A 23749-nucleotide genomic window follows, 5' to 3' on the forward strand; every position below is an offset into this window, starting at 1 on the left:
GAATTTCACGGAAGCCGAATCTCACTTGAATACTGGATCAGAGGTAAATTATTATCTTAATTAAACTGCATTTTATTTGTTTAATTTTATCAAATAAAATAAAAATAAGATTATTATAGGGTAGCACAAAAAAACGACATTCAATTTCCCAAGTCTCATTAGATTAAACAATCGATAACTATCTAACTCAAATTTTTCTGTAATTAGAACTAAAAATAATGCGTCAGATTGAAAATGACTCTCGGTAATTCGAAGGAAAAGCAAAAATTTGATAGATAGAGTCGATATTTTACGTGGATAGCCCCGTATTCTAGGACTTTCAGACAGTCTTTCGATTGTTTTCACGAGGTCCACGGGCAGCCGTCTTAGCTCTCTAAGAATTGAATGGAACAATGGGAGGAAGCACGGACTTCGAACCGGGAAACCCTGGTTTGAAGCGCTAGCGCTTTGACCATTCAGCCACCGCTTCTTAAATTATGTCAGGAGTGACGAAATCCAAATCTAACTCTAGCGAATGCACAAAAAAATTCTTCCATGAATAGTAAGGTATGGCTGAATAATTGATTGCAAGGGTCCTAACCCTCTTGACAAGCTTTGCTCGTAAGTCCAGAGTCTTATTTTCTGCTACAATTTAGATCCGATCACAGTCCTAGGTCCTTCTGAGTTAGGGTACCACAAAGCTTCAAGAATTAAACGAATGTACAAACCAAACATTTTCATATCAATAAATTCACCAACAACAACCATCAACATCATGGTCAGCGATTTCGTATTGTACAATAATTCATCACAGTTTACTGTCTTGCGTGTTCAACACAGCAGGTGTCAGATTGAATTCTTTGGTAAAAGCGTTGAAATCGTTCTCCAGCCATGATGCTTTGTTCCTGATGATGTACAGAGGAAGGGAAACTTATTACAAAGAAAAGACTATTATATTGGATGAAACTCCGCGTGATTAATTTCGCAGTTGAGCTGGACGGCCATTTTAAATCGGAATATTATTCGGAATATGTCGAACTGTCGAACGTGCTAACCGCACTGGCTCAACTTCAGTATCTTTGAAATCATTCGTATGCCCAATTGTAAACTTAATGGCTTAAGAAAAATTATAGCATTTTGGGTTTTAGCCTCGTTTTGGCGAAAAACTCGTCCCCAGGCCCCAAAAATTAAAATTTTGAAAAAATGAAAAAAACACCCTCAGATATTCACCCAAGGAACAAGTGTGCCAAATTTCAGCTAAATATGACCATTTTTGAAGTCTCCAGGCTGCCCCAAAGTTTTAGCCTCGTTTTGGCGAATAACTCGTCCCCAGGCCCCAAAAATCAAAATTTTCAAAAAATGAAAAAATACCCCCAGATATTCACCCAAGGAACAAGTGTTCCAAATTTCAGCTAAATATGACCATTTTTGAAGTCTCCAGGCTGCCCCAAAGTTTTAGCCTCGTTTTGGCGAATAACTCGTCCCCAGGCCCCAAAAATCAATATTTTCAAAAAATGAAAAAATCACCCCCAGATATTTACCCAAGGAAAAAGTGTGCCAAATTTCAGCCAAATCCAAGCATTTTTGAAGTATCCAGGCTGCCCTAAAGTTTTTGTGACAGACAGACAGACACACAGACATTGTCAGATTGTAGCTCAACTGAAGTTGAGAATAAAAAACACTACAAGGGATTGGGTCGAGCTGGTGAATTTTCAATGTCCATGGGTAGATCATTGAAAAAATAACGAATTTTTTCTGGAAGAGCCCAATATATTGAACAAAAAGAATAGCATACTTGAAGAGTTTGGCTTTGGTTTCTAATTCTTTAAGCGTTTGTATTTCTTCGTCTAATTCTTCAATGCGAGATTTCACTTTAGCCTTCGCTGAGTCCACCATCGATGCTAATTGTGCAAAAGTCGAAGAAAGTTCCCTACGAAATGAGAAGAAAAACGGAGATTGAAATAATCGTGATCCATTCTCAACAAAATTACAACTCTGAGAACACCTAGTAAAATAGTAATTTCAGCCTTTACCGGCTTCAGTAGGGTCACAATTTTCGAAGTCTGGCAGCCATTCCTGAGAAAAGTATTTGGCATCCTTTTTTTTTTGCTATAAAGAGAAAACCGACCGAGGGGAATCAGACAAATTACACTTAAAATAGTTGCAAGCGAAATGTGTTGGGTGTTACCAGAAAAATTGCAAAGAAACCATCAAAATTTCGCTTGTCATGGTTGTTGAATTTGCCGTAGCTTTGGGTCTCCGGATGTCGACCGAAATCCAAAGCCTTTAGTTCGAGTGACTTATAAATAAAAAATGTAGTCCAAATCGCAGACCTTTACAAAACCGCAGGTAATATGATAAGGAGCCGTTAAGAAGCCGTTAGTGGATGCAAGCAGCCTAAGAAAAATGTAATATCCTTCACCTTAGCCTAGGGATACACCCTTTCTTTATAAGCACAAAGTTTATAAGCATACTTAGACTCAAATTCGGTAAAAAAATAAGCATAATGCTAAGCATACCTCCAAGCTGAAACGCAAAAAAAAATTCGTACAGCTTTTTCTAAAACGCTGACCTTTTTAGAGTTACTTTTAAAGCTGTTCGAGTTTTCTTGGCCCAAAGAATTTCGCCTGCGACGCCAAATTACAAAGAAAATGTTCATTCTTTGAGCTGAACCAATGTTCCGAAAATCAACAAATCGAAGTCTAAGCATATAAATAAGCATAAATTAAGGCTGAAAATGCGATTTTGCTAAGCATATATTGGGCCTTGACGCGATTTTCTATTATGCTTATAAAAAAAGAGTGTAGGTACTACGATTTCTTCTTTTATATGCTAATGACAGGTCAGACCTTAGAGGATCTGTTGTCATTGTCTTTTCTCATTTGAGATTTTTCAAACCGATCGCTGCGATGGAGTGTTGGTGAGAGAGGGGAGACGATGAGAGGACTGTTGCTATTTATAAATCAAACTTCATCGCAGAGGTCTCCGTAGGAGAATTTTTTCAAACAGACAATGCGCACAGAGTGTCCTACGAAGCGATAAACGTGAGATACACTCTGGTACAGATTAGGTCAGCCCCGTCCTGTATTCGTCAGATTGTAAACAAATACAGGACGGGTCTTGACGGATTGTTTTAAAACTTAAATATAAGAGAAATGTACTGTTGTATTTGGTGACTGCATCCTTTGCTGGTGAAGCTAACCACCATCTGCAACTTCTCTGACGCATATTCCACAAACTGTAACGAGAGAGAGAGAATAAAAATCATCAGACACAATGTCCCCAGGGCTCTCAGCCCCCTGAAGAAAACAAAACCTAAACCTTTCGCCAAACTCTCTCCATGAGAATTCAAAACTTCTAGCGAAAGGGCTAGAAAAGGCTGAAGCTACTAATGTGGAGGTTGATTAACATAAGAATAAGAATTTTTGTTGACGCTCGGCTGTAATACTTGTCTATCTTCAACCAGGAATTTCCCCCTATACTGTTAATGTTTTTTAAAACAACAACTAATCCGGCTCAAGTACACACATAGATCAAATGACAGAATTTTCTGCTGAAAAAACCGTTTATAATCCAGATTACGAAATAGTTGATTTTGCTTTGTCGAAATACAGTTTAGACAAAATGTCTTGTGATTAGTTTAATTCAAAATCTATCTGAGCATGTCTGGATATTTCTCTGATTAATGATTAGAGTTAACTAGACAACTTTATGTAGTGGATAGTTCTAGAAGAAAAGTTTGGATTACAATTCGTGAAGAAAAACTTCTATCTATATCAGTTCGTGTCTAAATAATATTTTCGATTGTGGGAGAGTAGAAGATCTTTAGATTTGAGTCGTTAATAATCTGTGTAATACAGTAATTTGTGTGTCATTGTATGATAACAAGATAACTGTTACGGCGTATAATATCAGTTTGTATAAACTAAACGTAATGCTTTTAGCCAGTAGTGGCAAATTTAAGCTAGACGAAAGTTCCATAAAATTTGCCACTATTGGCAAAAACCGGGGTCTTTCCGTAGAAAACATTACGTCATGAATACTATGAATAACCAAATTAGTCGTCTAGCATGCTAAACTAGAAGGTCTTATCAAAGACTTTCTTTCGAAAACTAGAAAATACTTGGTTCGCATATTACAGTTTGCCTGATATGCATTGCAATAGATCAACTTGGTGAGATTAGCGTCTTTGTCGGTTGTGGATTTGAGCTTTTAAGACAGGTCACTTTTTTGTCGTATGACACGTGCGTCTCAACCCAAGTTTCATTTTCAGTACGACCAGATAATTGCTCCATTCTTGTTCAGAGTGCTAAGTTTTCAAAAGAACGAAGTGTTCCATATATTGATTTCAAATCCAGTTTCACTTAAATAGCAAACATAAAAATGACAGACGCTCCGCCTCCAACATATGAAGAAGTGGTATCACCAACCAACCTGCCTACGAGAGGTCACTACCCTCCACCCCCACATCCATTAGACTACCCGCGCCCAGACACTCCTTACCCAGGTTATCAGGCCCCTTACCCTCCACTACAGGGAGATGGTGGAGCCTACCCTCATGCAACAACAGCCCAGGCCCACACCAAATCGCCGACGACAACAGATAAAACGCCCTTGATCACACCCGGGCCTCCTTCTTACACCGCCATAGACACGACATCTGAAGTCCAAGGGGTGGATACAGGGAGAAGAGCCCCTTCCGAATCGACAAAGAATGTTAAGGGTAAATATATTTAAGTTGGAATATTTTTCCAGCCGTACAAATACGCACTTTTTGTAAGGCTGAAAAGACTAAGACTAAGAATATAAGACTAAGAGGGCCTAGGAAATCTTGGTTCAATCAGGCTCGAGCATTTTTATTTGACCTAAAAACTGTCAGCTGGTCATTAATTCCGTACATACATTCATACATCCGTACATACACATTCATGGTTGAAATATGTTGAGAAATTTGCGTATTTTAACGTTTTTCAGAATGTAAAATTGTGGAGAGAATTGAAATTTTAGTACTTCCAATTTATTTCATTGAATATTTCTATTTTGGATGTGTTAAGAATATCATTAGTGGTGTTTAAAATAAGGTAATTCCCCTTGTTTCCAGATATTCTACCCATGATTGTAGGATTCAATGTAAACGCTCGCAGCTTACTGGTTTCAAATTTCTAGCTGCTAATTCAAGGTCATTACCTCATACTTTTGCTCATTTCAGACTTTTCCTTTTTCGATGGTTCTAGACAAAAGGCGTTGAGGAAGTATTTTGTCGAATACATGTTTTTTTTTTATAAGCATAACACTTATAAGCATATGAAGGCTTAGATTTGCAGAATTCCTAAGCATAACATTTAAGCATATATGTCAGCCTGAAATATTTTTCAAGTTGTCATTTTTTATTTCTAAAGGTTTGGTAGAGGTCAAGTAAAAAAAGACATTCCACCACTAGCTACATTCCATCGCTCCCAAAATCTGAACAAATTTTTACAAAATTTCTGAAAATTCACTAAAAGCTTGGCTCGGGGTGAATCATAGGCATGATTTATAAGCATATAATAAGCATAATCTATACCTGAATGCTTTGAGAACTTAAGCATACACGAGCCTAACCAAGGGGCATACACTTGCTTATAAAAAAAAACACATGTAGAACTTAAAGTAGCTGTGTGAAAAACAATTCACAAGATTTGTCCTTTCTATTTTCAGCGGGTTGCATTGGCTTTGTTGGGCTTGCTATCTTTGCTGCTTTACCATGTGCTATGATTTATCTAGGTAAGGAGAATTTTTTAGAATCTAGTGCTATTTTGTAGTTGGGTTCAGGCACAGAAAATTATTTTACGTTCAATGGTTTGCCCTTACACGAAAAACATATAAAGGAAGCAAAATAATGCATTATTTTCGAAATTCCCGTAATTATTTCTGTTCAAGAAAAATTTTCCAATTTACGCATTCACGCAGCTTTGTAAAAATTTTCACGTATTCACGTAAGTGAAAAAGCCCCATTCACGCATCCACGCAAACCGCTAGGGTCTCACAAAGCCCAAAAATCTAATATGGGGCAACGATTTTGAATGTTGCCGTATCATCTGCATTTAAATATCTTAGTAAAAAAAGTATTTATTCCATTTCTTCTGATTTGCTTTGTTTTTAAGGGTGCACGAACCTTGGAGGATGTAGCGCACGCCCAAACGTGCCACTGTTTTGCTTAATAAGCGGTTGTTTAGCGCTAGCAGCATTCGCCAGTTTCTATTTCATGCTACTCAGTAAGGAAGGATCAGGTTGGTTCAATTTATGGATTGGAGTTGTCGCACTTTGCATTGTGGTTCATTTCGGGGTTCAATGTTGGGGTAGTTATTTGGTTTTCCGTTACTGGTCGACTTGGACTGAGTATAAAGATGTGATTTTGGAGTACAACTTATGCGACGAAAACACTTTTTTGATGTCGTTTGCTACTTTGATTATGTATTGGATCATCATGCCTTGTCTTTACTCCGTCACAAAGTCATCAAATTAAAAAAGCGGTTGTTTCTGGTTGTTACACGTCACTATCTTTATGCTTAAAACATAATTTTTTAAACAAGATCACTAACCTTTATATAGCCTGGACCAAGTTTCTCAATCCCGGCCAAGCAAAATCTTTGATCGGAGTTTTTTGAAAAGTGGTACCTTAATGGCGGTACTACTCAATAGCGGTGTAAATGAATCGAGAGCGCTAGATCTACTTTCCCTTGAAATCTTTTGATGATGTAGCGCCGCCGTTAGACGTTAATTTTTAACACTGCAATCAAATGACTTCTTTACGAGTACCAATTCAAAAAAAGATTTCGATCAAAGATTATGGATATAGCTTTGTCCAGGGATATAAAGAGGTCAGTAAACAAGATCTACTTTATATTTTGTACATAATATTTTTCAATCATAATACTCTTTAAAACAAAAATTGAACGAAATGCAAAACACAACACAAATTCAAATTGCATACGGCTCCATCTATGTTTAAGATTTTAGAAGTAACCTTAAGGAATCTTATTTTGGTAAATGTTAGGTGTAAATTGTTTCTTTTTCTGCCTTAAATTTAGTTAACCAAAATTAGTTCCCTTAATGTAAAAAGAGGAATCCCACAAAGAAGATACCAAAATATTTTGCTTAGCTTTCAGAATTGAAAAAAAAGACTACTCTTACCTGTTTTTTGAACGATTTTTCTTTAGCAGCATTGGTCCACATTGCTTTCTCGTAAGTGTAAACCGCCAAATAACAAGCAGCGCTACCTGCGATTATCTTCCATCCAACCGTCCGCCACACCTTGAAAAAGAAACACAAAAGATAATTAACACTTTGATTTCATAATGCAATATTTAAACTGGATATCCATCAAGCTGTTTGAAATTTTTTTTTTCAAATTTGATGTTTCTGGCCATGGACATATAAAAAGACTGTCCATGTTCTGGCTTACTGGATCTGGTCTGATTTTCTGGGTGTTTTTGGCCTTCTTACTGCAAGTCGATTTGCAGTCGAAGGCAGCGCATGTTTAATCTGTCAATCAAATGATTATGCAAAGCTATGGATTTGCCGGCTTATAAACATCTAGGTAGACCAGCTGGTGAGTAAACAGCAGAAATATCCAATTCATCAATAATTTACGGTTTGGATATCCAGGCAACCTTTTAATAATCAATTTTATGTGTTTGAGTTTGGAATCAACTTTACAGCCATCAACGCAGATGAAGTGAGGATACGCTAGCCTTGTTCCCTTCTTCCGTTTACTCTACAATCAAAGTCATAATATTTGAGAAAAAAAGGGAACTTCCCACGAAATCTTACAACCACAAACGATTCGGAAGCGCTCTAAATTAGGTTGGAAGGGTATCTTTTAAACGCTAGACTTCAGACTTAGGACCTTAGGATCTGAAGATCCAAAAGTCCAAGAATGGTCCAATGGGGCTCAGAATATAGCCTGCAAGTCTATAAACCCCTCCCGAATTGAAATATTCGAATAAATTTATCAATTAGCCCAAAAGCGACTTTTTCGCCCGAACTTTAAATTGCTAAAAACGAGGAATTAACCAAAATTCTCAATATATTTTGACAAGATTGTAGAATTGACGCGTTGATCCAAAAAAACTGAGCTTGCAACGTTAACGATAGCTATGCGTTCTCCTTTTTTTTTGAGTTGCTCAAGATACCTTTGATTTTTCTCTTAATTTCTAGGCATGAATCTAAAGACATGAAAACCACTTTTCAAAGACTTGATAAAATGCTACAATGAATCGATAAAGCAACAACCGCTTAAAAATAAAAATTAAATTTCAAATACAACAGATATTTTACTGGTGATGGTACTCTGTTGAGGCCGAAGCGTTTAAAATAAAAAAAATTCAAAATTAACCAAAAGCAGCTGCTGTTATTAAATCTATTGTTCCAGATGTATTGAAGGATTGATTTATTTAATCAAATTTCAAATAGTTAGAAGATAAGAGTGAGCGTACCAAGCTACCAGCGACAACTAGCCCCATAGCTGTGGAGGATCCGAGGCTACTCAATCCTTGAATGACAGCGATGGTCAGTTGATCTTCTTCTTGGCGAGACAACGTTTGTATCATCTCTTCGTTGGTCGATTCTTGGCGCACGTACCTATAAAGAAAGGAACAAGATAATTTTCATTTCTTTTCTGAAATTCAATTTTAATATAGCCACGTGACACAGAGACCGATGGGATCACAAGTTAATGATGAAAGGCTCAGAAACATATTCATTATCAGTCAATTCCTTATTAGGACCTACTAAGGTTCAAATTGTCTTATAAAAAAAGAAGCTTTTGAATCTAAATTTGTGCTCCCCACGTGCGTGTTTTAGTTATGGAGACTCCACTGTATAGCCATGTGACACAGATACGAGTTGAATGACAGGACATCTAAGATTATTTTTATCAGTTTAGACCGTCAATTTCCTTACTGCTATCTGAGGTTCAAAGTAGGTAAGTAGTAAGGATTTTACTTGTTTAAACCCTTAGAAATACAGAAGCTTTTGATTTGAATGGTCAAACCCAAAGGAAATTTACAGACCTTTAACCCTTAGAAATATAGAAGCTTTTGAATCAAATGGTCAAACCCAAATGAAATTTACAGACCTTTCACTACACCACACACACGGTATGAGTTTGTTTTATCAAATTTACGTGAAAGCTTTATGAGCCCCAATACAAAAAGCAATACCTAGACTGGACGACCTCGCTATCCTCTTCCTCCATATGAATACTTTTAGCCTCTGATGGAATGGTTCTCAGGCTACGTCTTTCTTTCAACGGTTCGTAATACATGTTCTGTTTCACCTGAATTAACATAATAAAATCAAAGATTTGGTATGATTGATATAGCGGTTTCAAATTAATGATGTTTGATTCCGCGCTTTATCATCACGAAAAAAAAATAGACTCGGATAATCTGAAATTTCACATAAAAAGCATTATTATTAGTGGTTGACAGGGTTGTCTCAGAGTCTCGTGGAGGAAAAATGAAAAGAGGAAAAATTTGCAAAAAATGATTAGAAAAAAACATTAGACACTTACTGCAGCTCCGAGTAACATGGCAAGTCGTGGATTTCTCGGTGCGATGAACTTGTTGACCAATGAAGTCCATCCCAGTGTAAACTTGAATGTGATATCCTCGTGAAAGTCAGAACACAGGTTTTCGACTTCCAGTTCGTAACTTACTGCAAAGTTCGTCCTGGTATATGAAATGAATTTTTGAAAAAAACTTGGCGGTCAGCGCTACTTCATGCGGTACTCCAGGTAATGGCGGTATCCAGTAAACAGATATCGCCAGTAGTGGCCTATAGGAGCCGTGCACCGTTAAACACATCATAGAGGCGGTTGGATCGGTCATAAATCCTGATTTGGACCCATTCTCCTTTTACCCTGAGCACATGGATTAAATTATTATGTTCATTTTTGAGACCAAACTCGCGCAATAAAGTTTTGCATCGTTCCGAAACGCAAAAGAATCTTTCCTATTGGGACACGTCTTTCCTAGCAGGTGAAATAGGTTCAACGAGATGTGCGCTCAACTATGGAATAGGGAAAATTAGTGTTGGAACTCTATCATCAAATTATTTTTATTGATACGTTATTAGCACCGATTTCCAAGAAGAAAGAGTTAGTTCCCCGCAGAAATCTTTGTCTACCAGGTTTATCGAATCCCAAAACCCATCTCACCATTTTTATTTGCTCTCCCTAAGAAAGAACCCAGTCTGTGTCATTTAAAAATTCCAGGGGTGTGGTTAATCACACTCCTAAAGCCTCAAGTTCAGTAATTTAGGCGTGTGATAAGGAGTGCTGTTCACATTTTTTTGTTGTGATTCTAAATCTGTGGCGTGTGAATGATCGCACTCCTTAAAGATTTTAGGTGTGTGTGGAGGTGTGCGCGTGCTATCGCACGCCTCAAATAATAAAACCTGAGAACCCTTATATTTCCATTTTTTCTTTGGCCCAATCTCCCCTTTGGACAATGCCCTTTCCCCTCCGGTAGAAAGAGAGGCGGAAAAAATTAAAGGTGTTCAGATTAGTTTAAATATTTGGTACATGAGACAAACCTTGGAGACATTGTAATGGTCGAAGTACACGCGCTTGTAGGTATCAAACTGTAGATTTGGTCTGTGAAAAAGATAAGTAAAATCGATTATGTAAGAATATCCTTTGGTTTCGGTTTCTCCGGGAAAAAGTTGACAGAACAGAATGAAACACTTTAATTTACTTAATAAAAACTTTATAGCTCGCAACTCTACGGCAATAATTTACGTTGAGATCACAGCCATAGACCAGTAATAAGTTTGAGAGCACGAATACGATAAGATAAGAGACGATATCAAACAAATACACGATACTCGAATCTAACCTTGCATTTCGGATTTGTAGGAATCGATAGACTCGATCAACGGTTGAGAGCAACGTGCTTTCAAGTTCTTTCCTAGTCCTTTTTCGATGTATGCGTGAAGTTCCTGAGAAAAACATGACATAATCGGATTAATTCAATCATTGCTTCAGACACGAGAATTTGACTTTGTAGACTTCAATAAGCGATATTTTATATACATCCCACAAGCCTTTCAGCCTTTACACCTTTAGAGCTTTTTTGTATATTTTTGGAAGAGGTACTTGCTAAATAATCTATGGCCACTCATCAGAAATATGCTGCGTTAGAACAAAGAAACACTAGATTTATCCACTGACCTTTATATATCCCTGGACCAAGTAATATCCGACATCTTTGATTGGAGTTTTTTTGGAATTGGTACCCGAGAAGAAGCCATAGCAATGTTAAAAATTAACGTCTGGCGCCGCTACATTATCAAGAGAATTTGAGTAAAAGTAAACCTAGCGCTCTCGATGCATTTACACCGCTATCGAGTAGTACCGCCATTAGGGTACCACTTTTCAAAAAACTCCGATCAAAGATTTTCCTTGGCTGGGATTGAGAAGCTTGGTCCAGGGCTTTTAAAAGTCAGTGGATTCATCCCGTGTTTCAACCATGTTTAATTAATCATGTAAAATTCTTAAAGCTTCATTTTTTTCTTGTTTGAGAAATATTCTAGATTCCTCTCTAGACTTCCGTTTTTACACTCAATGGTAAATTTGAGGCAATCTAATCATACCTTTTTATAATTTCTGAGGAAACCAGAATGTGGATGAAAAGGATAATCGAATTCGCCAACTAACGTTCCCAATCGTCTGATCTCGTCTGACATCGCTTTCGTCACCTGTGTTCAAAAGACATTCATGAATTTCCAAACTTCTTTGTAAGAAAATTTTTTCATTTTCATTAGGTCATCTTTCATAGTGGGCAGCACCCCTCTAATCCCCACCTGGATAAAGTCACCCCCTCCTGCATAGGGTAACCTACACCTGCCTGAAATTTGCTATCATCCAAACCCACACCTTCTTGGAACTATATAGCATGGAGAGAAAAAATAGATTTACTACTTTATTGTTGTTGTAACATTTTATGAGCTAAGTTGGGGATGAAACTGTGTGAGACATCAAAGTAGAAAGACAAACACATTACAATTGATTCAAAAACACTAACTTAACATTATCTTTCAAGATGCTACGTCAGAAAAAAAGAACCGAAAAAAGAAAACCAAATATTCGCTCACCTGCATTTCGACTTCCTCTGTGATATTCTGTATTTTGTTTTTAATTTGTTCGGTGACTTCTTCAAGTTTGGAATTGATGAAATCTAACGTCTCTTGTTGTTCTTGTCGCTCAGCTGTACACCATGATCTAAAATGTAAGAAGGGTAGGGTGTAAAAGACGTGGATTATAATTAATTTTCGGTGTGTGGTAAATGAATGTGGAGTTGTAAATGCAAGAAATTTATTTTATTTATATTGATGGATACATAATTTATATCGATTTTAAGTGAATAGCACCTAAAATTTAGTCTTTCAGTTTTTTTTATTGGCGCCCACGGTCATACTATTCACCTATGTGAGAACTGAATGGAAAACGGGCAGGGGCTCCTGTTGTTCATGTCACTCTTGCTTTGCTTTGGAGGTTTACTCAAGTTTTTTTTTGTAGCTTATAAATAGATGAAGATCAAAAGTCTGTTACCGAGGAATAAAAATCGGTTGTCAACGTCCCTTTAAAAAGGTATTCGTTTCTAACTGACCTTTGAGTACCTTTTTGGCCTTTTTAACTCCAACCCCAAAAGTTGAGAATGGCCATTTACTACCGGGCCACTTAATCGCGCCATCCAGTCTATCAAAAAGATTTGAGTGGATCCCAGGCTACTATAAGAGCAGCTCTTATCAGCAGGGCTATAGATTGTTGGGCTGTATCTTGCAACGAATGGATGATAAAAGTAGAGAAGGAAATTGAAAAGAATCACAATTAAGTAAAATCAAATGAAAATATACCGATGAGAAGAAGCCCTTGCCAGTATCTGTTCCATGATTTGAACCATTTCTTTGGCTATCGTTATACCTGTCGACGTGTGTCCGTTAAACTTCGTTGTGATGGCTGATTTGGAGATGCATTCCTTATTAAAAGATAAATTAAATGTAAAAAATAAAATATAAAAAAACGAACCGCAAAAATATTAGATCATGCCTTGAATTTTTATTTGCGGAGCTCGATTTGTTTAAGTGATTGTTCAGCAGCAATAAGATTTCTTATAAATATTCAATTTGAAAAAAAAAGTCGAATCACATAGATCTGCACAAATACTTTCTTTCAATAGTTGAAATTTAAAGCATACCTTAAATTTATTTTCAAAATCTTCAAATTCCTGTCGTCTTGCCATTTTACCCATTCGATACGCTGAAAACAATAGCATGAAAAATACTTTAAGCTAATTAAGCGCTGTCGACGGATTAGGTTGTTATTCTTTGGGAATGGGCTTCAAAAAGCTTTAAGAGATCACAATAGAGTGGAATGGGGTGACATCAATCTGAAAATCCCTATTCAAGCACATTTGCTTGAGACATCAACTAGTTTTGAAATCCATTCGCTTATCTTTTGCTACAATATGGTAGCATGTCAGCGTAAATATACTGTTTCCTATAAGATCCTATGGACATTCAATCACCAACTAAATTTACCGGCTTCGTCAAAGTCAGAGTTTTCATCGATGGAAGGTTCCCGTTGTGGCATTTTTGAACGTTTCATACTCATTCGATGCCGAAGGGTCTGTGGAAAAGAAAAAATTGAAGAATTAGTAATAAAAGCCTTGCGTAGAAGACGAACTATCAACCAAAAGCTCAATAAATAAAAACCTTTATTCTATTTTTTCTATGTTGGAGAAAAACAATTGCTAATGTACAATGTATTGCTAAAGCAAAATAAAGCAAAGTTCTTTGAAACTTCAAGCGCAAGTCTAAATAAACTGATGTTTGGTTACCTCTAGGGCAGAAACGAAGAAGATTCGATCTGCTGATTCTGCCTGTGAAACACATTTGAGTTCTTTGACTAAAAATTCAGACGTCCTTTCCATGTGTTGTTGTTTAACCTAGCAAAAAAAAAAAAATTGGTTAGTTTGAAATTATTACAGTCTTTCTCACTCCTTGCTCAAACTTTGAAACTCACCAAGTTTATCTTTATATGTTGTGTTCTATTTGCAATTTCTTTGAATAAAAGTAGTGAAGGCTTAGTTTCATCTAAATGTACCAAAGCCATTATTTCCTCTAGACTCTAAAAATTATACACAAAGAAATTTTTGTATAAAAAAAAACTGAAAAAACAGGTAAATTTCAGCTATGGAGGTACTCGTAAGGCTGTTTTTCTTCGACTGTAAAAATTAAGCAACCTGAAGCCACCAGGGCGCTTAAAGTGCACTATAATATTAACAACAATAACTGCATATTTCAAAGATAAATGAATATATATACCAGTTTGATCATTTCTGGGTCACCCTCTGCTGAAGCATCCCATCTGTTGTTCAAAATGAAAATATTTGGTTTGGATAATTTACTGTTCACTTTATGAAAGAAACTCTTTTCCTGAAAAAAAGAAAAGAAGAAAACCGTTTACGACAGGCAAAAGAAACTAATTAGAAACTGATAAAAGAGCTTTCTAGGACGATCTAGCCCATCTATAGTTTTTACAATATCTTCTCTAGCTATTCAAATTATGTTGAATTTGACCTCAATGGTTTTAAGGCTGCACCACTAAGGGTCAGCCAACTTTACAATCTTTAAAATACACATTCTCTGTTAATTGACTTGGTGAGTCAGTGAGTTTGACTACATAAAATGGGTAGACTGTTAAGCTTTTAAGCTATAAAGTAAAAGAAAGCCCCCGCTACTTAGGGTCAACCCAATTTACCTTCAATTAACTCAGGTGAGCTTGGCTATAAACTTATGGATACAGAAAGTGAAGCTATCAAAAGGCTATTATTATACACCTTTTCGACCGTAGTCGCGCGGTCAGGCGCATGCCACTTTATTGCTTAATTATCCCCTGGTTTTAGGGTTGTAGAACGGACCAAAAAATGCCCGCGCGGCAATTGGCACATACAGTGGAAAAGGTGAATTAAAGCTGTAAAAAACCGTTGTTGTGTTTTACTTACAGTATGATTGATTGTAGATTCAGAGTTGACGACAAGAACAAAAACATCAGCATCCAGACAATGTGTATCAATCCAAGTGTCAAGATCTGGTGTCACATCTACTCCAGGACTAAAAATGGAAGAAAGTATGGATTACCACCATATTTTTGTCACATTAACATTTTGTAAATAAAAATAGAAGGGATGAGGGATTTGTGTTTGTTCAGAAAATGTAGTAGGCCTACAAATAGGAGAGTAATAGAAAATCAAACGATGATACACTTTACTTATCAAGTGGTCAAAGTTCTATAGTGATGATACTAAAATACAACTAAATTGAAAAAAACCTCTACAACAACCAAAACACAGATCATGTACTGCCTTAAAGCCATGAAAAGTTTCATCATCAAAATAGGTCAGCTTTTTAGAAGCATCATCTCTTTGATTTATTATCACCGATCATTAAACTTAGCATCCTACCTGTCAACAAAAACAACATCATCTTTGAGTAGAGGACATTTGGTGGTTGGCCAGTATACCTTCAAATGACTACTGCTGTCCAGCTTTTGGTTGTGAAGGGCATGAGCTAGTTGTTGCAAGGACTACAAAAAAACGTTCATTGTAAATCATAAGTCTGCAAAATGGAACTTGATGACTCCACAAAGATGACATGATTCAAACGTTACTTTCAAAATAAATGTTGATTTCTAGCTTCTCAATTTCAATAGAACTTCCCAAAAAAGTCATCAGCAACCTCCAGGAAATTGTATCATGTTATAGATAAGAGCTGAATATCATTACTTTTTGTTTCCCAGGTTTAATTATGACACTAACCTCAACACTATTCCTTTCTGGTGGATTTTTGGATGTATCTTCTATGTATGCATCATTACCATCAGCTCCATTGACACTGAGAAAACAATTTGTGGTGTGTCCAATACCAGCCGGTAATATCCTTTCTGAAAGCATTGCATTGATCACGGTACTTTTGCCATTACTGGTTCTACCAAAGAAAGCCACTTTCATGTGATCTCTTTTGAGAACTTCATGGATACCAACAACTTGTGTGAGGTAATTATCAACCTGAAAAAACATCATTATGGACCATGTTTGTAAAGGCTCTAAACAAGTTACAGTATGAGCATTGCTCTGTTTTCTTAAAGTAAGAAAATTAAGAAAATGCATATAAAAATTCAAAAACTGTTACATTGTTTACAGTTTGTTTTTAATTTACTACCAAGCAAACCAAAGCACACTTAATATTCAAGATGGATCTAAGCTTTTGTTGTAAATCTGAATGAGATATCGTCATTGAAAATTTGATGCTTTGTTTAAAACCAAACTAAATTCAATATTACCTTTTTCAAATCCCTTTTGGTTTCACCATCGTATTGATTTGAGATTTCACAATCAATCAAGAATCTTCTAGATTCCTTCAAATAGTCAAGAATTTCATCAAAAGACTGATTAATCTTCTTTTTTGCCCTCACAAAGCGATGCAGAGGAGAATTAATAGATCCTTCCACAGCATTTAGTGAAGAGACCTTGTCAGCAATTGATAAAGATTTTTTCATTGTTTTTTGTGGCATCATTGCGCACTGAAATAAAATAAGTTGGAAATAATTTATACAAAAAATATAACCAAAAATAAATCACACAATACTTGCAAAGTTTGATCCTCAACATTAATTATATTACAGAGGGGAGCTTTTCATGTGCTCCATAATTATGATTCATGAAAAAAAAACGAAAATTGGACAAACACAACATCAGAACTCATTGAGGTGTACCCTAATTTTTAGGTTTGGTACTGTTAGATTTGGTAATCAAATATCTACCACTGATAACCTTGATTGATTTTGATTATTTCTGTATGTAATTAATATTGCACGAAGACCATAGTCTTTGAGAATCTGATGACTGGGCGATTGACTCCGCATATTAAATTAAACCTCCCATTTGGGCTGGAAATTATCTGCTCCATATTATGGGAATAAAACACTAACTAATACTTGAGCTAATACTTTATAGGACGTCGCACAGGAAGATTCGCAGTCTTATCACATGCTAATTCAGGAGAATGAACATTAGCATGCCAATTTGAACAAAGCTCATTTATAGGTAATATCTAATTTCTAATTGTTTTATTTGAATCTACTAAAGTGTGGAGTAATTAGTTTTTCAATAATAGACCGCCGCATTTGCCTAAAAAGGTGTAGTATTATGTGACAGGCTATATGGCGCATCAAAAGGGTTTTTAATATTTATTTAAAAAAAGTTGGTATTGAAAAAAAAAGTTGGTATTCAAAAAAAAAGTTGGTATCATAAAAAAAAGTTGGGTATATTGAAAAAAAAATTGATATCAAAAAAAAAAATTTGTATCATGAAAATTTGGTATGGAAAGAAAGGTGGTAGGTAAAAAAAGGTGGTACTTTTTTTCCATACCAACTTTTTTTCGAGGTCAGAAGATTGTCGAGTTAGAAAACTTTGAGTAAGGATCAGACCTGATCAATCGAATTTGTCGAAGCAACCAAACAATCTGGTCTGGTTAGGAGTTTTTGTGAGTTATTTTAAATCAAAAGTGTAAGAAAAATGCAAATTACAGTATGACATCACTGTAACTCAACTCTACAATCTCGAACAAAAGGTCTGTAGACTTTTCAAAAATTCCTCAAAAAAGCCTTTTTGACACCTGGGAAATTTCCTGACAAGACAGCTACAGGCAGTTAGTCACACTAGGAAATCAAGCTTTCAGAAAAACAACATCAGTCATAATGTATTTGTATCAACAAGGATGAGAGTTACCTGAATCAAGTTCAAGTTCCCAAGACAATTAATTAAAACTTGAAAACTTAAATAAGACAAAATGATTGATTGCGAACGTGCAGCAACCAACCAAATTTTTATCATTCAATTCCTGAGACAGCATAAGGCCTTACTTTAACGCTAAAGTAAAAATAATTCCGCACATGTAAATGGGTCAGTGTTTAAAGTCCAGCAAAATTTCTGGGAAATAGCCTATCTGGCGATGCGCAGATCTAGGTGCGCTCCGTCTCCCCCGTAGATCTTTTTCTTGGGAAGTTGATCTTCAAGGTTGGCTTGGCTCAAATTTTTTCATTAATGGCTCAAATTTTGAATGATTTCTCATAGTTTTTGAAAATGTTAATTTCATTAAAGCCACACAGGTGGTGGGTGCACCAGAGAGCTCTTAAAAGTTGTTTATAATTGATTAACCATCTCAAATATGTTCTAATAGTAGATGTCTACTTGAAAAAGTTGTTAAGAGAAAAAAACTCATTGAATCTTCAATCTTCAATCTCAGACTCTCAGACAAAAAAAACCTGAAGACTTTGCAAAAATTCATTTCCTTCAATGTCGAGTGGATTTGGCATCTAGAAATTGTCACCCAAACTCTCCAAATCCAATAAAAACAACATTGGCTCTGGTAAAAATGAGTTTTCAGAGCTTATTTCGAAATTTTTCATGCATTTTTGAAAAGTCTACAACCTTTTGTCTGAGATTGTATTATAAACTCGATTTTTTTGAAAAACATCTTTTGAGTTAGCCACATTTTTGACTCTCTGGTTTGATCTTCAAAGAATCAAATGTTCAGGCCGACCCTAAAAATATTTTTCGGTCCATCTGACGAAAAAAAAATCACCCGGTTGGCTGCAAAAAATTATTTTTTGCTGAATTTTGATCTTAAAACTCAAACTTTGGAAGCACTCAAGGGAGCACTCAGAGAGAGCACTCAGAGTTTCTTAAAGTTATGAAGAAAGTGAGTCAATAAATGAGGTTTAGAGATGTTCGCTAAAGTGACAAAAAAAGCAAGTGGATAAACTGAAGTTTAGAGATGTTCGTTAAAATTATGGAAAAAACGAGTAGATAAACTGAGGTTTAGAGATGTTTGTTAAAGTGACGAAAAAAGCGAGTGGATAAAATTGGGTTTAGAGACGCTCAATAACATGACAAAAAAAACAAGTGGATAAACTGAGGTTTAGAGATGTTCGTTAAAGTGACAAAAAAAGCGAGTGGAGGATAAACTGAGGCCTAAAGACGTTTGTAAAAGTTATATACAAGAAAAGAGTCTGGACAGGGCTGGGGTGTAAAAGTCATTGTCCCCCAGGTGGTGACTTCTCATGGCTCCGACTGGGGTTCTAGGTCCCCCGCCAAATTTAGGTCCCCCAGCCTGATAACATTTTAGGTCCCAGTATAGGGGAAGAATTTTATGGCATTCACAAAGCTCTATTTACATGTGTGTGCACTTTTAGAGAATGCAATAGAATGTCTTTATTTTTGCAATTTAAGGATCAGATCACACTTTGCATGAAAACATAAAGGTTTAGAGAAATTAAAAACCAACAGTAAAGAAAAATATTTAGGAAGTGCTATTTAGCCCCAGAGTTACATAAACTAATGCAGGTCCCCCCAAAGATAGAGCTCCCCCCACCTGTCGGGAAAAACAACCAGCTCCCACCTCTTATATGACAAATTTTAGGTGTAGCTCCCCCCGCTCAGTGTGAGCCATGCTTCTTCATACAGAATAGACCGAACTCTTCATACAAAAATTACGGGAAACCCTATGCGGGACAAAAATCAGTTTTTTGAAGTTTGCAAAAAAACGCCACATAGAAGATCTTTCAAATTCAGTATGTGAATAGAGCAGTTTTCCTTTTTTTGCAAAAGTTCTAGGAATGAAAATAAAGGTAAATAATGATAATTAGTGTAAGCCAATGGTGCAAGATTTTGAAGAGATTGTGCACTTTTTGCAAAAAGTATGAAATTTTGCACAGACCTACTTTAGACCTAAATAAACGATTTCAGTCCGGGAGCCCAAAAAAATTTCGCCTTTTTTCCCCTTTTTCAGCCGATTTTCTGCTGACATCAGCTAAAAGTTTTTGGCCTAGAGGTCATCTCTGAAAATATGGTCATATCATATATTGTTGGATCGGAAATTGTATGTAGATTCCAAAAAACGATTATCTCATACCGTAAAAATCAAGCCAATAAAAGTTATTCATTCCCAAAGTGAGTGATGACGTCATCAAATTTTTCTGCCTAACAGCCAAGTCTGTAAATATGGTCATGTCATATATCGTTTAATCGGAAATTTTATGTAGATTCCAAAAAAGGATTATCTCATACCTTGAAAATTTAGAGAAAAAGAAATATCAATGCTCAATGCGAGCACGGTATTTCCGACAAAGAAGTGAATTTTTGGTATTAATGGGGGGGGGGGTGCAAATGTTGAGGGATGATTGTAATATCTTTATTGTTCTTCTTCATAATCTTTCTTCCTTTATAGGTTATTTCACAAATGATTTTAGGTTGCTCTTCTGGCTCTGACTAAGTCTTTAGCTATGTTATTGGATTGCAATTACCATTTGAACTTATCTTTGGAGCAAGAGCAGAACATAAGTATATTTTTACATTCTATTTTTCTTTCTTTTAGGAGCTAGATAAAGAAAAATGTAGATACAGAAATAAACAATAACAATGTCAAAGAGAAGAAGTGTTATAATTGCTGATCATGGTGGATCAAGCCCAAAGAGTTCCAAACGCAATGAAAGTGATGGTAACGAGGACTGGAGCAGTTGCTTTATTTGTCAAACTGACACAGATGAAAGACTTCAGTCATCATCAAAAGCTTTGACAGCTGATAAAGAACAAGCATACAAAGAACTAGCGAAAAGAATAGCAAAGTTTGATTCAATAGACATGTTACCAGTGCCTCTAGACATAGAAAAATTGAAAGAGGGAGTTGCATTGGGTGATTCACTAATCAGAAATGAAGCTAATTTTCATTTTCATTTTTCTCCAACGATAAGCTTAAAACAAGGCGATTCAGAAATACCAGAAATCTGACAAGACAGACAGAGGTACTAATTAACTAAATGAAGTAACGAATTTTAAATTTTCTAACCTATTTTGACCGTTGTTTTTTAGCTTTTCGAGTTTATTAGGGTTAATTTTATTTTTTCTGCACGAATTTGTCAAGTTTTTAAAATGTTCTTTATCTTTAGTAACACGGCAAAAGTCTCAATCTCAACAACCATCTCAAATTGCCACGTGTTTCTTTTGCAACGAACCGTCAAACACAGAAAAAGGGGCGTTGCATCTGGCTTAATCATATAGACTTGACCATCGTGTTCGAACCAGTACAAAGCTACTCGAAGATTCCATTCTCTACGCAAAGCTTCAAAATGGTGATATGATTGCTCATGATGCCATGTACCATCGAAACTGATCTGTATAGAAAGAGAACAAATAAACAACTTGGTGGTTGTTATTCAGAACTTCATCACAAGCTATGTGGAATCGCATTCGCTGAAGTTGTAACTTTCATAGAAGAAACTCATCTGACATCGACCGATGATGAAATACCCACATTCAAGTTGTCTGATCTGGTAAAGCTTTATACTATACAGCTTGCCAAGCTTGGTGTAACTGTTGAAACAAGGGAGCACAGCACTCGCTTCAAGGAAAGGCTTCTTGCTCAATTTGAAGGCTTGACAGCTTATAATAGCAGGAGTCATTATAGCGAAGATCAAAAATGGTTTGACAATCCTAGCGAATCATCATGGGCTGTCTATCATTCAGTAAATCAAGAGCCACCTACATGCAAAGATACGTCCGCTATGCTTCCGATTCTACGAGACGACTCCAAGTCACCAGCTACAATCAAGCATTTGCTGAACATTTTAATGAAGTCAATCAATTTCTTAAACCCTAGACAAGCAGCAGTGATTGGTCTTGACCAGCCTTTGTACGCGATCGCAAAGAAAATCCAGTGGCAGCATCCTTCGCTATATGGTGAAAATAAACTGGTATTGATGCTTGTGGCGTTACACATCGAGATGGTCATGATGGGATGTATAAGTGATTTTCTAGAGAATAGTGGCTGGACAGAAGCTCTTTCAAGTAGTGGAGTGACATCATCAGGAAATGAAGCAATGTTATCAGGTCATGGTGTCGCTAAAATAAAGTATTGTCACCAAGTAACAGCAATGTCATTAAATCATCTGATGAAAGCGACATGTCATTACAAGGCCGAAAGAAGATTGTTGTTCGTGGATACAGATGTTCTCGCTCTTGCAGTCTCGGTGTTCGCCCGCTTGAAAGAACAGTTGGAAGAGTTATGGGTCGATTTTGGAACGGGGAAGCATCGTCAATTTATTCCAGCTCACAAAATATTCTCTAAAATTGGTCAGTCGAAAGCCTTAGCACTTCTATTTTTCCATGCCTTTACAGGCTGCGATCAAGTATCTTTTTTCTCACGTGTTTCAAAGGATTCAGCATGGAAAGTTTGGGAGTCGTTCGAAGAAATTACTTCTGTTTTCGAAAAGCTGAGTAACTGACCATCACTATCCGACGTAGAGGAGTCACTGCCTATTATCGAGCGCTTCACATTACTACTTTACAACAAAACATCAAACTGTCTCACAACAAATTAATGCCGTAAAGATCTCTTCTGCAAAGGACGCTCAATCGATTCTATCCTGCCGACAAGTGCATCTTTGTTAAAACAAGTTATGCGTGCGTGCTTTATGGCTGGCTATGCATGGTATGAATCAATAAATCCTTATCAGATGCTTCCATCTCCCGAAGATTGGGGATGGAACGTGCGAAATGGAACTTACATCCCGAATTGGACAGATCTTCCTGACGCAACAATTGCTTTCAGACAATTGATTAAATGTTCGTGTGATCTAGAGAAAGAATGTAAGGGACGTTGTAAATGTGTATCCTCTGGATTCTTGTGTACTGAACTTTGTAGGTGTAAAGGTGAATGCGAGCGAGATTGACTGCAATTATAAGATGTGTTTCAGTTTAGGTATTTGAAGTTTGTTTACATCATTTTAGGAAAAAAGATATACCCTTCTAGGTTGTTCGTTTTATCGTTTGTTGGTTCTCATAGGGAAAGTATATTTGTCGTTTTAGTCACCCCTTCGATCTTTCAGTGGTCTTAAATCGACTCAGTCGCTGGTCTACCAATGAAAATAAATTTGTTCTTAAAATGTGTATATAAAAGCCATTATGACTATGTATTAAAGGTGTTTATCTTACTTTTTACTTTGTTTATATATCTACTCTAGATTTTAAAAACGAAATTTTTAATTACAATGAAGTGAATACAGTCGCTCTCGAAATTTTTAATATATTTTTCTAACGTTATATAGATCAAAAGATGAATCACGATCGACCACGATCGTCCGTTATTTAGACATTTAGGCATTTTGTACAAGAATTACTGTATGTAACAATGTTTCATATTCTTCAAGAAGTTTAAAGTGGGAGTTAGACAAGTCTTAAGCCCAATTACTAACAGAAATACTGTGCTCACATTGAGCATTAATATTTCTTTTTCTCTAAATTTTCATGGTGTGAGATAATCCTTTTTTGGAATCTACATAAAATTTCCGATCCAACGGTATATGATATGACCATATTTAAAGACTTAGCTGCTAGGCAAAAAAAAATTGATGACGTCATCGCTCACTTTAGGGATGAATAACTTTTATTGGCTTGATTTTTACGGTATGAGACAATCCTTTTTTGGAATCTACATACAATTTCCGATCCAACTATATATGATATGACCATATTTTCAGAGATGACCTCTGGGCCAAAATTTTTTAGCTGATGTCAGCAGAAAATCGGCTGAAAAAGGGGAAAAAAGGCAAAAAATTTTTGGGCTCCCGGACTGAAATCGTTTATTTAGGTCTAAAGTAGGTCTGTGC

At 36.2% G+C, this 23749-nt stretch overlaps 2 protein-coding genes across 2 annotated transcripts; one reads left to right on the plus strand and one right to left on the minus strand.

Moving 5' to 3' along the window:
* Positions 1-120: 120 nt before the first annotated feature.
* LOC136803446 (mitofusin-2-like) lies at positions 121-16606 on the minus strand. The gene is made up of 20 exons (XM_067060170.1): positions 16367-16606; positions 15843-16091; positions 15489-15610; positions 15030-15138; positions 14350-14460; positions 13863-13970; positions 13564-13651; positions 13221-13282; positions 12880-13001; positions 12118-12244; positions 11617-11721; positions 10860-10962; positions 10558-10618; positions 9536-9692; positions 9183-9298; positions 8457-8601; positions 7153-7272; positions 3141-3217; positions 1775-1909; positions 121-884 (listed from the first exon to the last, which is right to left on the minus strand). The coding sequence occupies exons 1-20, from the start codon at positions 16598-16600 to the stop codon at positions 788-790; spliced, it is 2448 nt and encodes an 815-aa protein (XP_066916271.1). The 5' UTR covers positions 16601-16606; the 3' UTR covers positions 121-787.
* Positions 4332-6944, plus strand: LOC136803445 (uncharacterized). Its single transcript, XM_067060169.1, has 3 exons — positions 4332-4702; positions 5677-5742; positions 6123-6944. The coding sequence occupies exons 1-3, from the start codon at positions 4363-4365 to the stop codon at positions 6482-6484; spliced, it is 768 nt and encodes a 255-aa protein (XP_066916270.1). The 5' UTR covers positions 4332-4362; the 3' UTR covers positions 6485-6944.
* Positions 16607-23749: the final 7143 nt, after the last annotated feature.

The sequence above is a fragment of the Clytia hemisphaerica genome, unplaced genomic scaffold (assembly GCF_902728285.1).
Source record: "Clytia hemisphaerica strain Z4C2 unplaced genomic scaffold, Clytia hemisphaerica genome assembly, whole genome shotgun sequence".
Lineage (NCBI taxonomy): Eukaryota > Metazoa > Cnidaria > Hydrozoa > Leptothecata > Clytiidae > Clytia > Clytia hemisphaerica.

Excerpts from the sequence above, each read along its gene's own strand:
- LOC136803445 (XM_067060169.1), top strand. The coding sequence starts at position 4,363 with ATGACAGACGCTCCGCCTCCAACATATGAAGAAGTGGTATCACCAACC. Across the intron at positions 4,703-5,676 it reads ATCGACAAAGAATGTTAAGG|CGGGTTGCATTGGCTTTGTT; the intron begins GTAAATATATTT and ends TTCTATTTTCAG. Across the intron at positions 5,743-6,122 it reads ATGTGCTATGATTTATCTAG|GGTGCACGAACCTTGGAGGA; the intron begins GTAAGGAGAATT and ends TTTGTTTTTAAG.
- LOC136803446 (XM_067060170.1), bottom strand. The coding sequence starts at position 16,600 with ATGATGCCACAAAAAACAATGAAAAAATCTTTATCAATTGCTGACAAG. Across the intron at positions 13,283-13,563 it reads CTCTGACTTTGACGAAGCCG|CGTATCGAATGGGTAAAATG; the intron begins GTAAATTTAGTT and ends TATTGTTTTCAG. Across the intron at positions 8,602-9,182 it reads AGCGAGGTCGTCCAGTCTAG|GTACGTGCGCCAAGAATCGA; the intron begins GTATTGCTTTTT and ends CTTTCTTTATAG.